The following is a 17,573-nucleotide window of genomic DNA, read 5'->3' on the forward strand; positions in this document are numbered from 1 at the left end:
TGCAAAACATAATAATTACAGTCAGACCGCAAACGTCTCTCTATCACTGACGTCCGATAACATACTGACAGGCTTTCATCTACTCAAAATATGGAATTGTGACTGTACAATGTACAACTACTTAATATCATATGATGCAATTTGACTTAGAATTGGTAACAAACTTATAGGTTTCCATCCAAGAAATCAAGTTACAGTGCGTAAATAGCAAAGATCCACAGGATTCCTGCCTATGAGCTTAAGATATCTGGAGACTATACAAACGTCTGCAAAAAGCGGCGATTATTCATTAAAATTGGAAAAAGGAGATCAAACTGGAACAAAACTGGAAAATAAACAGCTGGGTCTGGTTAATAGATCCCAATAGAAGCAAAATGACTGCTCTCTAATTATAGGGGTTTTTGGGGATCAGAGTATTGAAGCTCTTTTGTTAGAGTAGGTCAGACCAACGGGGTTGTCTGGGGTGACCTGTGTGAAGGTCATCAATGTTTGCATTGCACCATCTAACCAGTAGTTTTATTCCTAGTATGGCAGCGTTAAACCTGATCACTCCAATATGACAACACTACAATCCCCAACACAGCCACTGCTAACTAGATGGTGTGCAGGTAGACGGTCCATGCAGAGGGATGATCAACTAAACGACTATTTGGATCCCATCACCCTTGCTCAAAAAAAAAAAAAATCCTGTTCAGAAAGTTGAAGGGAGATTTCCATTTCTAAAGCTATGACATGACATTATCATGAGTAGGGTTTTGAACTATGGGGCCTCTCCGTCTGACCCCAGAGTGAGGGGGGAGCAGAATTCAATCAGCGCTGTGTCCCCTTCATTGTTCTTACCCGCAGAGGCGACACTCCCAGTCACAACTGTTGAGGATGGCTGCAGCTCCCTGTGTCATCAGGTGGACATGAGTGCCAGAAACAGGGAAGGCTGCGGGGTTAAACTAGCACTACACAGTTTTCATCTCAACATCAGTGGGGGAGGGGGATCTTACATTTTCGTACAAACGGCCAATCATAAAGAGATGGAATATCCTAGTGATATGCAATCACTTTACAAGATGATATATGCCCCTTTACCAGATATCCATAATATGCATTTAGTCACAGGCTGAGCAACATTATAGCCACATTGCTGTGCAGCTGTAATCAGATAATCAATTATCAAATTCAAGACCTAAAGGGGTTGTCACATTTTCTTAAATGGGTAAAGTAGCAAAGTGATTGTAAAAACAAACTTTACAAATTTACTTCTTATTAAAAAAAAAAAAAAATCCTCTCCGGTCTCAGGACGGCTCAATGCCTTGGCTACCAGCTACCTCTGCAGTTTTAAAAGCAAGAAGCGCACACCGCTCCCCACCTCTGGGCTTTAGGGCCGGCATGGGCCGCTCAATCTGACACTAGCTGGATATGTTCAGCTTCAGCGTCCCCGTGCTCCAGTGAGACCATGTCACTTGTCCGAACTGTCAATCTTCAGTAGCCCCCTACCCAGGCAGAAGAGCAGTGCGCTCCTGAAACAACCTAAGAAAACCCCTTTAAGTAATTGCTGGGATGGCGATAATCAATAGGCAGCAAAAAAAAAAAAACAAAAGAAAGAAAAAGTGGTGGAAATTGAGCATTGTTGGCTGCAAAAAGGAGATTTTTGTTTACTTACCGTAAAATCTTTTTCTCCGAGCCAATCATTGGGGGACACAGACCGTGGGTGTTATGCTGCTTGCCACTAGGAGGACACTAAGTGATACAAAGAAAGTTAGCTCCTCCCCTGCAGTATACACCCTCCTGCTGGCCCTCAGCTAACCAGTTCGGTGCAAAAAGCAGTAGGAGATCAGTAACAACACATTAGCTTACAGCATGTCATATTATATATGAGAGTATAGCATATCGGATTGTAAAAACAAGCATAAGCCAATACTAGGGTGGGAGCTGTGTCCCCCAATGATTGGCTCGGAGAAAAAGATTTTACGGTAAGTAAACAAAAATCTCCTTTTCTCCTACGCCTCATTGGGGGACACAGACCGTGGGACGTACCAAAGCAGTCCCTGGGTGGGGACAACGTCAGATCAGGCTCTGTGTAACTGCTACTTACAAGTGCGTCACCGCGGCCTGCAGAGTCCGCCTGCCCAGAGTCACATCTGTGGAAGTCTGGGAATTATAATGCTTCAAGAATGCATGCGGACTGGACGAATCCGCAAACGTGCAGGCGTGTCTTGTTGACGCCTGGTGCCTGGAACCCACGATAGATGGGGAGATAGGCTGTCATCTAACACGGAAGGACTACTGGATGGTGAAAGAATACACCAGGCTAAATGGCCGATGGAGACGGCCAAACCCTTCCTGTAAAAGTCAGGAAGCCTTCCTCTTACCGGTAGGAAACCCAAGATACAGTGTCCAACCTTCGGAAGGACGCCGTCCTCAAGACATACCTACTCAGAGCACTTGCTCTGTCCGGAATATGGGGACCTCATTCCATTTTGTGGAGTGGTGCCAAAAGAGATGAGGGAGGAACTATGCCCTCATGACAGTAGTAATACAATACCACCTTGGTAACTAGGGACAGGGAAGGCTTGAGGACAACCTTGCCTTGAAGGAAATAAGAGAAAAAAGACTGAAAAAGACCCGTTAGCACCGAAGACTCGTCAGGATGAGGATATAGCCGAGAGAAAAGGGGGCAACCTTCCCTAATAGAATAGATCCCAATGATCTAACGGTATGCAATAGGGAAGAATTACATGTGAAAAACATCCTGCGAGGTGGTCCCTACTTGCAGTTTTGTTGCAGAAATACAGAAAGCTACCAGCTCCGCAAGTGAACTGACGTGGTCAGTACGGATGTCCGAGGATCACTGGGGCCCTTTCTGCTTCTGAAAAGTTTTCGGAAGTGGAAACTGGTACCACGGAATAACCGGAGCATGCAGTGCGAAGGGTCCTGGATCTCGAGGCCGAACAACCAACTCCAGTACGCCGGCGATCAGTCAGGACGCTATCCGAGCTACAACTGTAGAGCTCCAGTGAAGGCGGGTCTGATGGAATACTTCCGGTGAAGTTCCCACTCACTTGAGGGGAAACCCTGACGACTAAATATGTTCGCAGCCCAGAGTTCTACTTCTGGGATATGAACTGCCAAGATCACCGAGTGATAGATCTCGGCCCATGTGAGGTACTTTGGCCATGGTGCTTGAACGTGGGTACTCGCTAGATGATTGACGTATGACACAGCCGTGGCGTTGTCCAATTGAATTCGGATGGGTTGACCCGCCATAAGGAGTGGACCTACTATAGGACTACCCTTGAGATCTCCAGAGCAATGATCGGGAGAAGAGGACTGGCATTGGAAGTTACTAGTAACCATGGAACCGGGAGAAAAAACTCCGGATGAAGAAGGAACTCAGAGACTATCGTCTGAAAGGCTGCTTGACTTGCTGAAAACTAACGGAGCAAAGGAAACTGTTTCCATTGTCGTCTCAGTTTTTTTTTTTTTTTTTTGGAACCCTCCCAGCAAATCGAATGAAATGAGGGGATGAGTGAGCAAGAGCGCGAGCTCCCGTTGAAAAACCATGACCTTGTCCGGAGGGAGATTTACCACCCTTCTGGAGGAATACTGGATCATCCTCAAAAAGGATATCTGCTGGACTGGAAATGAGGAGTTGTCTAAGTCTAGCCACCAGCCCAGGTGAGAGGGTATCGCAAGAGATATAGACGACTTAGCGTAGTCCTGCAAGGGTGGGTAAACAGTCGGTCAAACAGGATAGGACGACCACGCCTCTAGGTGCAAGATGACAGCCACCATGACCCTTGCGAACACCCTGGATGCGGTAGCAAGGCCGAAGAACAAGGTCGTGACTTAAATGCTATTCACGAATGGAAAAGCAAAGGAATTTTTGAAGAGGTTAGGCATCCCGAATGTCGATGGATGCCCGAAACTGCACCTTTTTTGTTGAAGTAATGGCTGAGCGGATGAGACTCCATTCGAAGAAGAAGAAGAACCTTGTGAAAAGATTGTTAGAAGTTTGAGGTCCGGAATCGGTCCTACTTATCGTTCCACCTTTTAGTAACCAAGATCCCTTAGATCTAGACTGTCCTGGACAACCCTTTCACTGTTGGTCGGGGCTGCGGAAACGTACGATTGTTCGTTAGTCTCCCGCTCAAGAATATGATTGACCAGCTGAACTGTCTTCAGGAAAGGGATACTGGTGTGAATCAAAGTAGTTAAGGGCTCTAAGCAGGAGACCGTTGCTCTAGCATCCATGCGGCGGATAGGGAGGTTAAAGGGCTGGACCCGTAGTTGCCAAACGGAACAAACCAGATGTGCTATTTGACAGATCGTGGCATTTTTAATTAAGGACATATCGGGCAGGGATACTGGTAGGTAACCCACAGGAGATTGTACCCGGTTAATCTGCCGAGTGGCAGAATGCGCCGCTGCTTCCAGCAGGTCATTGCAGAGTTAAAAAATTAGGAGCCTCGATCCACCATCCTCTTAACAAGGAAGTGGAGAGGGAAATTCGCCTACTTGCATCTTCTGTTAAATAGTGGTGATGCAGAGGGGGGTGCTCAGACGCCCGAAAAAAAGGATGCCTCTGTACATCCACAGAGTGCAGGTCTCCGGGTGGACAGGACAGGCTGTCTGGCGTTAGGCCTGGACCTTCGAGTGCCCGTCTGTTGATGGTGTGGGGAGACCGGCGCCCTTTAAAATGCCTGTCGCCCTTAAAAATCAGACCAGGCATAGCGTCCCGCGTAGAGGCTTCTGTCCAGTGAATCGCATATCCGGACTGGATGGCAAAAGCTCTACGAGGGAGTTTAGGCTGAGGGAACTAGTTACACTGGGATAAACTGGGCTCGGCGGCAGAGGGCTCCTCAATTATGACCAGTTTCGGATTGGTCATGGTGCCCTCAAGACCAGGGAATACTGGTCGTGTGCCGTTAAGACCAGGGAAAACTGGTCGTGTGCCTTTAAGACCAGGGAAAACTGGTCGTGTGCCTTTAAGACCAGGGAAAACTGGTCGTGTGCCTTTAAGACCAGGGAATACTGATCGTGTGCCTTTAAGACCAGGGAATACTGGTCGTGTGCCTTTAAGACCAGGGAATACTGGTCGTGTGCCTTTAAGACCAGGGAATACTGGTCGTGTGCCTTTAAGACCAGGGATTACTGGTCGTGTGGCTTTAAGACCAGAGAATGCTGGTCGTGTGCCTTTAAGACCAGGGAATACTGGTCGCGTGCCTTTAAGACCAGGGAAAACTGGACGTGTGCCTTTAAGACCAGGGAAAACTGGACGTGTGCCTTTAAAACCCCGGAATTCTGGTCACGCGCCCTTAAGACCAGGGAATACTGGTCACGCGCCTTTAAGACCAGGGAATACTGGTCACGTGCCTCGAGCCTTTAAGACCAGGAAATACTGGTCACGTGCCTTTAAGACCAGGGAATACTGGTCACGTGCCTTTAAGACCAGAGAATACTGGTCATGCGGGTTTAGGTAAAATCTCGCAGCGAGCGAGAAGCGCCAATTTAGGGGACGGAGCTACAGGCACGACGTGGGCGGAGCCTCGAAACTTCCATGATAGGCCCCAGCCGGGGCGTAAATTTCTGCAGCCGGCGTCAGCGTAAGAGTTAGGGGTGGTCACCCGTTGCTCGAGAAAATTGAGCGCTTCCGCGTCAGGCGCTAAGCGCCAGGAAAAAAGGCTAAGCCGCCTTGAGGCGACACAGTGCGCTTCTGGAGGTGCGGACTACACATCGGCCGAAGCCGGGAGCTAAATTTGTTAGCCGGCTGGAGCGTTACCTCAGGGAGGTGGTCACAGGGAAGTCTGAGACTGCCTGTCAATATCCCGCTGCAGAAGCCCATTGCTGGCAGGATCCACTTACCAACGGTGCGCGTCCCGGCATGGAGCCGCCGCGGATGTCGGGTATTGCAGCGTGGACGGTGCAGGGGTAGAGAGATAAACCTCAATCCATCATCCCTTTGTTAGGGAGGTGGAGAGGAACCGTCCGCCTCCTTGTCCGCTTTCACAGTGGTGGAGGCTGCCCGGACCATGGAGGGGGGCTTCTTCCACGAAGTTCAGCCCATCGGGACCATGAAAGCACCTCCGCTCCTGAAAGGTATTTCACTGCGGCCTAGTCTGGCTGCAAAAGCCGGGGACTAAATTTATGGAGCCTGCCGGTGGAGCGCGTCGGCGGGCCGCGCGCCGAATGATTGCCGCTGGCGTACCGGCCAGTGGCACCCCCAAGACCGCATCTTCCAGTCAGGCAGGGTGAGGAAGCATGGCCCCCGAGATCTGCAGGGCGCCTCTCGTCCCAGACGAGAAGCGCCGATATAGGGGGCGGAGTTACGGCCGTGGGAGGGATCTGCCCACTGCGGCCTACTCCAGCTGAAAAGCCGGGTACTAAATTTCCAGCCTGCCTGGGGATGCGCGGCGGCCGCACGGAGCGACGCTAACCGCCGCAGTTCCCGACCGCCGGCGCCTGTCCCCAGGGGCTCTGCCGGTGTACCGCCGGCGCCTACCCCATAGAGGCCACTGCGGCCTACTCCGGCTGAAAAGCCGGGGACTAAATTTCCGGCCTGCCCGGCGGTGTGAGGTGGCGCGGCCGCAAAGCGATCTGGAGCGCAGGAGGGGAACTCCTGATATACTCACAGTCCTGTAATGCAGGTCCCCCTGTACCTGCGCGCTCCATCCTCTTCCCTTTGGGCTCTAGCCGCAAGTATGCAACGCCGTGTAATGTGGGCCTTGTATGTCGGGCCCCCGGAGAGGAACATGAGAGCCAGGCTCTATGTGCTCGCCGTCTTGCAGGGGGAAGGGAAATCGGGACCAAAGATGGAAACCCGTTGCCCCAGTAAAAATTGGCGTGCTCCAACGTCGCAGGAGAGGGACGGGGAGGTATACTCGCCGTGCTCGCCTGTTGCTGGTTCGGGGGAGAGCGGGTCCCATAAAAAAGGATCCGTCGCCCCCTTCACTCCGTTGAATAAAAAATAAAAGTTTACAGAAAAATAAAAATTAAAATTAAAATAAGAAAGTTGGGGTCTGAAAACAGACCCAAGAGCCTCCTACAGACACTAAGCAAGAACTGGTTAGCTGAGGGCCAGCAGGAGGGTGTATACTGCAGGGGAGGAGCTAACTTTCTTTGTATCACTTAGTGTCCTCCTAGTGGCAAGCAGCATAACACCCACGGTCTGTGTCCCCCAATGAGGCGTAGGAGAAACTAGAGATGTTGTATCTATTTAGCCCAGGTAGTACACTGAGACATGTGGTTAAAATGCTTAAAACAAAACACTAAAAACTACTAGAAATCTATACGGATCTTGTTACAGTTTGCCCAAAAACTACCGTGCCCACATCAGCAAAAAGCAGGAGAGGCAACATCTACGCTACTCTAGTGAGAGCGTCTAAGGCCAGAGAGCCTTCTACTAGGCAGAGCTCGGTTACCGTACCTTCGTAACGCTTTCTTTTAGCGCATGGGGCATCTGTGCTCTCGTTATATCCTCTCCAATTGAACGGGAAAGGGAGGGAGAAGGGAGCAAGGTGGTAGATAACTAGCAAAGTGAAGACAGGGAACTTTACTTTGGCTTTCAATGGAAAACTTCTCAGTATCACATTGTTAAAAAGAACATAGCATGCATAGCAAAATTTTAATACATTTTTTTTTTTACTTTACATACCCCTCTTGTCGTGCAAAGTCTGTAGAAAATGCTGCTATATCCGACACCGACCTATAAGACGGGTCAGTTTTCTCATTTTTTTAATTTTTTTATTATTGGGGCATTGGTTATTACCGGGGGCGCTCTGCATGTTAGATTACTTACAATCTGTACGGTTTTCCCTGTGGCAATGTTGCTGATGGAGTTTCTCGTGTGATTATTGATTACCTGCTACAATTGTGGTGTCTAATCAATAACTTGTAATGAAAACGCATAGCAAGTCTCCGTCTGTTGTGATGGATGGAACAGGTTGTTCTTCCAGCGAACGCACAAAATCGTGCATCTGAGTAGCAGCGCTCTTACGTGCCTGAGCCCTACTATGGAAAACTAAAAAGCCGGAGTCTCGCAGTGTCTGTCCAGGTGCCGCACGTCATTTTTGGAAAGCCGACACTTAGGCCTTGACCGAGAGGAAAGACTTTTAGCTGAGCTAAGCACTTTGTTGCTTAAATTAACCCATCATCGATCAGTTCTATTTGGGCCTTAATGACATTCTCCATTTTTTTTACGTTTTTGAGTCTTCAAAGGATAAGTGCATGCTTGATCGCACCACCAAAAGGCTCTTGAATTCAGTGTGGATCCCAGTTATTAGATGCAAGTATCCTGACATTAATTCCCTGATGATTATGGATGATAAATAATAGTGGGTTAACCACCCCAATATACCAGTAATCAATCAATAGTAATCAATGGCTTATAGCGAAGTAATGAAGACTTTGCATGACAAGAGGACATACTGGCTTCCATGTTAACAGGAATTAGTTTGTGGATACAAAACCAGAGGATCATAATGATACCCAAGAACAAATCATTACACCCCAGGTAATTATATATTGACACAACATCGGAAAAATCATAGGCAAATAAGAAATACATTGATTCCGATCACGGCAAAGGAAACACTGTTTTGGGGCGGCGCAAACCCTATGGCTCACAAGCAGTTGCAAAACAAGTCCCAGCCTGTACTGAAGGCCGAAGACTGGGAGTGGTCGTTTGTACAGCTGGAGAGTCACAAGATGGAAATTACTGATTTAATGCATAAAACATGTGATTAGTTAAACGTTAGATATTATTGCGTCAAACACAAAAGCGCTGTAGAAAAATGTAAAAAGGGTTTTGTGGCTCTGCACACTTCCTCATCAAGAGGGGAGTTGTCCTCATGATATTGTTGATACTGACCAGGGAAATGAATTACTAGGACTGGTCCTATTCATTATCTCAGTTTACCTTTAGATGTAGAAGTGATTAGCGAGCCAGATCCCACCTTTAAAGGGAATACGTCGCCTCGGAAAATGCTATATGTACCCCCAGATATAGGGTTAATCTTCAGGTTAATAGCGTTACAATGCTGTCCAGCCACATTACAGAAAGCAAGGCTACTGGGAGAAAATGCACTGATTTCCTTCCAGAAGCCGCAGACTTTCCGTCATTGCATGGAGTGGCTACAGCCAACGCTAACAGCACCAATGACTATTCTGAGGAGGCTTTAAGCATGGTCCGACACGGACAGCAGCCTCTGCAGCACTTCTGTGCACAGTGAGCAATCAAAGTGCCGGGGAGCGTTTACAGCCGCGGTTCACAATATAGTCAGCGGTGACTGTAGCTGTTCGTGCCCCCATGACTGAAAGCCGGTGAGTCCTGGGAGGAGAAAAGTACATTTTCTCCCAGTACCCGCATTGTCAGTAAGGCTAGTTTCACACTAGCGTTTATCCCGGCTGCGGACTTCCTCCGTGAAGCCCCGCCCACTGCCATGCCTCTTCGTTCAGCTCCGCCTACGGCTGCATGCGGCGTGCGCACCCTATCTTTAACATTGGGTACGCAGGCCATGCCGCTGCATGCGGATGCCGCTGCATGCGGATGCCGCTGCATGCGTCGTTTTGACGGTGCGATGACCTGCTCCGAACGCAACATGTTGCATTTTCGTGCAGATGCTGCACCGTCAAAATGACGCATGCGGCGGCATCCGTATACAGCGGCATGGCCTGCGTACCCAATGTTAAAGGTGAGCACGCCACATGCAGCCGAAGGCGGAACTGAACGAAGAGGCGCGACAGTGGGCGGGGCTTGACGGAGGAAGTCCGCATCCCTCCGCAGCCGGGATAAACGCTAGTGTGAAACTAAAGCAGCCCAGCACCATTTACATGCAGATTTACCACGTGTGTAGGTAAATAATGTTTTTCCGAGGTGACAGTTTTCCTTTAAGTTTTAAATAAACGCTCTCACCGTCCTTGTGGTCCACGGGCTTCGCCACTTCCAGGTCAAAGTTGTCGTGCATTTGTTGACCCCTAAAGCAGGCGAGATGTTCCTGTTCTATTAAGTTGCTCTCGTCTTCATCGAGAGGTTGCCACGTGCCATCAATGAACCACTGCCCTCGCATCACAGGGATTTTATCGCTCTCTGCAAGAAAAACCAACAGCTAGGATATGGAATCTAGAAAAACTGTGTGTGACTTTTATATACAGGTCCTTCTCAAAAAATTAGCATATAGTGTAAAATTTCATTATTTACCATAATGTAATGATTACAATTAAACTTTCATATATTATAGATTCATTATCCACCAACTGAAATTTGTCAGGTCTTTTATTGTTTTAATACTGATGATTTTGGCATACAACTCCTGATAACCCCAAAAACCTGTCTCAATAAATTAGCATATTTCACCCGTCCAATCAAATAAAAGTGTTTTTTAATAACAAACAAAAAAACCATCAAATAATAATGTTCAGTTATGCACTCAATACTTGGTCGGGAATCCTTTGGCAGAAATGACTGCTTCAATGCGGCGTGGCATGGAGGCAATCAGCCTGTGACACTGCTGAGATGTTATGGAGACCCAGGATGCTTCAATAGCAGCCTTAAGCTCATCCAGAGTGTTGGGTCTTGCGTATCTCAACTTTCTCTTCACAACATCCCACAGATTCTCTATGGGGTTCAGGTCAGGAGAGTTGGCAGGCCAATTGAGCACAGTAATACCATGGTCAGTAAACCATTTACCAGTGGTTTTGGCACTGTGAGCAGGTGCCAGGTCGTGCTGAAAAATGAAATCTTCATCTCCATAAAGCATTTCAGCCGATGGAAGCATGAAGTGCTCCAAAATCTCCTGATAGCTAGCTGCATTGACCCTGCCCTTGATGAAACACAGTGGACCAACACCAGCAGCTGACATGGCACCCCACACCATCACTGAATGTGGGTACTTGACACTGGACTTCAGGCATTTTGGCATTTCCTTCTCCCCAGTCTTCCTCCAGACTCTGGCACCTTGATTTCCGAATGACATGCAAAATTTGCTTTCATCAGAAAAAAGTACTTGGGACCACTTAGCAACAGTCCAGTGCTGCTTCTCTGTAGCCCAGGTCAGGCGCTTCTGCCGCTGTTTATGGTTCAAAAGTGGCTTGACCTGGGGAAATGCTGAAATGCTTTATGGAGATGAAGATTTCATTTTTCAGCACGACCTGGCACCTGCTCACAGTGCCAAAACCACTGGTAAATGGTTTACTGACCATGGTATTACTGTGCTCAATTGGCCTGCCAACTCTCCTGACCTGAACCCCATAGAGAATCTGTGGGATATTGTGAAGAGAAAGTTGAGAGACGCAAGACCCAACACTCTGGATGAGCTTAAGGCCGCTATTAAAGCATCCTGGGCCTCCATAACATCTCAGCAGTGTCACAGGCTGATTGCCTCCATGCCACGCCGCATTGAAGCAGTCATTTCTGCCAAAGGATTCCCGACCAAGTATTGAGTGCATAACTGAACATTATTATTTGATGGTTGTTTTGTTTGTTATTAAAAAACACTTTTATTTGATTGGACGGGTGAAATATGCTAATTTATTGAGACAGGTTTTTTGGGTTATCAGGAGTTGTATGCCAAAATCATCAGTATTAAAACAATAAAAGACCTGACAAATTTCAGTTGGTGGATAATGAATCTATAATATATGAAAGTTTAATTGTAATCATTACATTATGGTAAATAATGAAATTTTACACTATATGCTAATTTTTTGAGAAGGACCTGTACATAGCAAATAAACAGTGAAATGTCTCTCTAATTGGGGACCTAGGAGGATAGGGGAAGGTCCCACATCTAGCAAGAACAGGGTCATGTACATCATCACTGGGGATGGAGACGTGGCCATGGGTGCAATCTTTCCCTATTCACTTGTTTGGGAGAAAGCGAAGCACAATAATTTACATAACTTTGTTTAACATTCACTACTCTATTACTGGCAGAGCACAAGTTATTAGAACTGGAAGAGAAAGATGGGGAAACAAATTTATATATTTATTATGTGTCATCTAAAAGGGACAAAAATGGTCTGGTCCTGTATGGGTTAAAAGTCCAACCAACCAAACACGGACACACGTGGCTGCACTTTTATACTGGATCCTGATCAGTTGACTAAAAGCAAAAAGTGACTTACAAATGTGAGGACATAAACAAATAAGATGAATGTAAAGTCATTTGAATTTCAAATCGAAAAAAAATCACATGAAAACGATCAATTTCCAGTTACAAGGAAACCCTATACTGGCTGATAACCCTTTAAGGCCTGCATTATTTTGGAAAAAAAAAAAAATCCTGTACACTTAGCAAAGGGAATAACTGGGGCTGCAACAGCTACTACTCCAGCAATACTGAAATCAGGGCTTTGCAGCTCCGCCGTCCTCTTTACTCTGTCTATGGAACTGGCAGAAACAGAGAAGAGCTGCCGACCCATAGACCATGAATAGAGCAAGGGCACCCATGCTCCAATCACATCACGATGGGCTCCAAATCAAGATCTCGGGACCGCTGGGAGTCCTAGTGAATAGAAAGTTATCTCCTATCTTATAGGTAGGGGATAACTTTTTACTGGGAAGGGGGTGTGAATATCACTGTAAATAGTATGATGCTAAAATGAGAGAAAAAAAAAAAAACACACTTACAGGAGGCACTGATTCTTTCATGAGAGAAAGGAGAGTGTAGGAAACAGTCTACTGACATTATGGTTTGTATGAGACAAAAAGACACATGAGAATGGTGGCAGCAGGGTACACAGGTAGTCAGGCCATAGTCAAAAATTACCCTTAAATGAGAAGAACCAGATCTTTGGTGCTAAAATCTAAATGCGATAAGACGGGATCTACACAGAGTCACAAGCAATAGGAATAGTCATGTGAAAAGTTATGACATGTCTCACGACAAAACCCACATTACAACTGTACCCATAGAAACAGCTATGAAAGTGCTATAACTAATCCTATGAAAAGCCTCATTGTGGTCTCCCATGACGCGCCCTGCAAGAAATGTAATGAGGACTAATGTCATGGTCACCCTTTGTGGACTTTTTATTTAAAATGCATGCCTTTTTTTGCTAAAAAGTTGTTTTGCAATAGGGTTTTGTTACAAGTTTTACTCATTTTACCTTCTGCATCCTGTATTTATCACAGTCAAACAATGGAATGAGTTACCAGTGATCAGGGATTATTTTCTGGTCTAAAGCCTTTATTTCTCATATCCTGATGTGTTTTCTAAGTATGTTAAGGCACACGTTTCGGATTTTTCCACATAGTTTTTGCAAAATCCGAAGGTAAACGCACTGCGGATTACCTGTGGATTCCTATTGTGGAGCAGGTGTAAACCACTGCGGAATCCGCACAAAGAATTGACATGCTGCGGAAAATACAACGCAGCGTTTCCGCGCGGTACTTTCCGTACCATGCGCACTGCGGATTTCTTTTCCATACATTTACATGGTACTGTACAACACATGGAAAACTGCTGCAGATCCGGAGCAAAATCCGCAACGTGTGCACATAGCCTAATGATGACCATAATAATGATAAACTGGTCATAAATCACCTTAGAAGACGGTTCAGGAGAAGAGACCAGAGATGAGATGACTAAAACACCGGGCTCTAAATTAATATGCAAATTACATTTAAGTGTCATAAAGGTGTACATTTTTTGTTTTTCACATAAATGCATTAACTTTTTGTGTCTTGGTGGTCTTTGGATCACTGCAATCAATCTTAAACACCTGTGATAATTAGTTTGCCAGGCACCAATTAAAGGAAAACTACTTTAGAAGGATGTTCTACTAGTACTACGGAGGCTGCATCTCTTCCTTTGATGCGGGCTCCGGCAGTGAGCCCGCATCAAAGCCGGGACATGTCAGCTGTTTTGTACAGCTGACATGTGCCCGCACTAGCGGCGGGTGGACTCGCGTTCCACCCGCCGCTATTAACTAGTTAAATGCCGTTGTCAAACTAACAGTGGCATTTAACAAGCGCTGCCAACCGCACGGCCGGAAGTACGTGCACCGCTGCCCCCGTCACGTGATCGGGGTCATTGGTGCGTTGCCATAACAACCAGAGGTCTCCTCGAGACCTCTATGGTTGTTGATAGCAGATTGCTATGAGCGCCACCCTGTGGTCGGCGCTCATAGCAAGCCTGTAATTCTGCTGCATAGAGGTGATCTGTGCATCACCTCTATGTAGCAGAGGCAATCGCGCTATGGCAGCGTCTAGCCTCCTATGGAGGCTATTGAAGCATGCCAAAAGTTTAAAAAAGTGTTTTAAAAAATATGAAAAAAAATATAAAAGTTTAAATCACCCCCTTTCCCCCATTCAAAATAAAACAAACGATAATAAAAAAAAAATCAAACCTACACATTCTTGGTATCGCCGCATTCAGAATCGCCCGATCTATCAATAAAAAAAAGGATTAACCTGACTGCTAAACAGTGTAGCGAGAAAAAAAAATTAAGTTTTTTCGGTGGCCGCGACATTGAATTAAAATGCAATAAAGGGTGATCAAAAGAACGAATCTGCACAATCGTGGTATCATTAAAACAGTCAGCTCTGCACGCAAAAAAATAAGCCCTCACCCGACCTCTGATCACGGAAAATGGAGACACTACGGGTAACAGAAATTGCGCTTTTTTTTTTTTTTTTCTAAGCAAAGTTTGGAATTTTTTTTTCATTACATAGATAAAAAATATCCTAGACATGTTTAGTGTCTATGAACTCTTAATGACCTGGAGAATCATAATGATAGGTCAGTTTTAGCATCTAGTGAACCTAGCAAAAAAGCCAAACAAAAAACAAGTGTGGGACTGCACTTTTTTTTTTTGCAATTTCACCGCACTTGGAATTTGGTTCCCGTTTTCTAGTACACAACATAGTAAAACCAATGGTGTCGCTCAAAAGTACAACTAGTCCCGCAAAAATTAAGCCTTCACTGGCTTTGGGAAGAAGGGGAGCGAAAAACGAAAACGCAAAACCAAAAAAAGCTGGGGTCATGAAGGGGTAAAGCAGCCACAGGTTTCAAGCAATATTTGAAAGAAAAGTGTCAATTAGTGCAAAGCTTTTGACAATGTATGAAAATATTGGATAGTTCAGGAAAACAAGCGTGATCACTGTACTGTGAAGCGATTTGTGGCTGATACAGAGCACAGACGGGCTTGTGCAGGTAAAGGCATTATGAGGAAGGTTTCTGCTAGACAAATTCATTGGATAAAGAGAGCAGCTGCTAAAATACCATTACAAAGGAGCAAACAGGTATCTGAATCTGCTAGTACCTCTGGAGTCGGACTAACCTCAGGGTGCAGGATCCTCCACATAACCTAGACAGTGCTCACAAGTAGAGCCGGTTGCAGTGAGCCCAGACAAGCAAAGACTAATTTTAAAACCAGTCTTGCTTACTGATGTGTGCCGTGCAACCCTAGATGGACCAGATGGATGTAGTGGATGTCCAGCTTGTCCCATCAATGCTGCAATGCCAGCAAGGATATGGCAGAGTCATGTTTTGGCCGGAATCATGGGGAGAGATCAGTAGGCCCCTATAGGTGTGACAATGATCTTTGCAAACTATATAGAGTTCAGACTGACCACCTTCTTCCATGGCACAAAGAGGAAGAAAAATGCCATCCGTAACAAAATCTTCATGCTGACAATGCCCATTCTCATACTGAAAGTAACCTGTGAGTCATTGGCTGTTATTGATATTAAAGGGAGAGAAACTCATAGTGTAACAACCATCCTCCACTGACCACAACTATTGAGAACCTCTGAAGTATCCTCAAGCAAAAGTTCTACTTAAGTGGGAGGCAGATCACATCAAAACAGCATCTCTGGGAGGTGATTCTGACATCCAGCAAAAAAATTCAAGCAGAAACTCTCCAAAAACTCACAATTTCAATAGATGCAATAATTGTGAAAGCTGGGCTCCTATTTAAACATGTAACTTGGCCTATTAAGATGTTTTTGATTGAAAATGCTTTTGATTTCAGTAAATGTGACCTCTTAATGTTGTATATTCAACGAATGACAATTTTCAATACTTTACAACCTATACAGGTCCTTCTCAAAAAATTAGCATATAGTGTTAAATTTCATTATTTACCATAATGTAATGATTACAATTAAACTTTCATATATTATAGATTCATTATCCACCAACTGAAATTTGTCAGGTCTTTTAATGTTTTAATACTGATGATTTTGGCATACAACTTCTGATAACCCAAAAAACCTGTCTCAATAAATTAGCATATCAAGAAAAGGTTCTCTAAACGACCTATTACCCTAATCTTCTGAATCAACTAATTAACTCTAAACACATGCAAAAAATACCTGAGGCTTTTAAAAACTCCCTGCCTGGTTCATTACTCAAAACCCCCATCATGGGTAAGACTAGCGACCTGACAGATGTCAAGAAGGCCATCATTGACACCCTCAAGCAAGAGGGTAAGACCCAGAAAGAAATTTCTCAACAAATAGGCTGTTCCCAGAGTGCTGTATCAAGGCACCTCAATGGTAAGTCTGTTGGAAGGCAAAAATGTGGCAGAAAACGCTGTACAACGAGAAGAGGTGACCGGACCCTGAGGAAGATTGTGGAGAAGGACCGATTCCAGACCTTGGGGAACCTGAGGAAGCAGTGGACTGAGTCTGGTGTGGAAACATCCAGAGCCACCGTGCACAGGTGTGTGCAGGAAATGGGCTACAGGTGCCGCATTCCCCAGGTAAAGCCACTTTTGAACCATAAACAGCGGCAGAAGCGCCTGACCTGGGCTACAGAGAAGCAGCACTGGACTGTTGCTAAGTGGTCCCAAGTACTTTTTTCTGATGAAAGCAAATTTTGCATGTCATTCGGAAATCAAGGTGCCAGAGTCTGGAGGAAGACTGGGGAGAAGGAAATGCCAAAATGCCTGAAGTCCAGTGTCAAGTACCCACAGTCAGTGATGGTGTGGGGTGCCATGTCAGCTGCTGGTGTTGGTCCACTGTGTTTCATCAAGGGCAGGGTCAATGCAGCTAGCTATCAGGAGATTTTGGAGCACTTCATGCTTCCATCGGCTGAAATGCTTTATGGAGATGAAGATTTCATTTTTCAGCACGACCTGGCACCTGCTCACAGTGCCAAAACCACTGGTAAATGGTTTACTGACCATGGTATTACTGTGCTCAATTGGCCTGCCAACTCTCCTGACCTGAACCCCATAGAGAATCTGTGGGATATTGTGAAGAGAAAGTTGAGAGACGCAAGACCCAACACTCTGGATGAGCTTAAGGCCGCTATTGAAGCATCCTGGGCCTCCATAACATCTCAGCAGTGTCACAGGCTGATTGCCTCCATGCCACGCCGCATTGAAGCAGTCATTTCTGCCAAAGGATTCCCGACCAAGTATTGAGTGCATAACTGAACATTATTATTTGATGGTTTTTTTGTTTGTTATTAAAAAACACTTTTATTTGATTGGACGGGTGAAATATGCTAATTTATTTAGACAGGTTTTTTGGGTTATCAGGAGTTGTATGCCAAAATCATCAGTATTAAAACAATAAAAGACCTGACAAATTTCAGTTGGTGGATAATGAATCTATAATATATGAAAGTTTA

General features: G+C 45.7%; 1 protein-coding gene across 2 annotated transcripts in view; it reads right to left on the bottom strand.

The window, feature by feature from the left end:
• DDHD1 (DDHD domain containing 1) overlaps positions 1-17,573 on the bottom strand; it is a 53,648-nt gene that overhangs the window by 20,647 nt on the left and 15,428 nt on the right. Inside the window, exons 2-3 of one of the 2 annotated variants that reach the window (XM_077269801.1) lie at positions 9,905-10,078; positions 7,418-7,519 (exon numbers count right to left, since the gene is read on the bottom strand). In XM_077269801.1, the coding sequence (XP_077125916.1) occupies positions 7,418-7,519; positions 9,905-10,078 (276 nt within the window). The remainder of the gene's footprint in view (positions 1-7,417; positions 7,520-9,904; positions 10,079-17,573) is intronic. The other variant, XM_077269805.1, reaches the window with a different exon arrangement.

The sequence above is a fragment of the Ranitomeya variabilis genome, chromosome 1 (assembly GCF_051348905.1).
Source record: "Ranitomeya variabilis isolate aRanVar5 chromosome 1, aRanVar5.hap1, whole genome shotgun sequence".
Lineage (NCBI taxonomy): Eukaryota > Metazoa > Chordata > Amphibia > Anura > Dendrobatidae > Ranitomeya > Ranitomeya variabilis.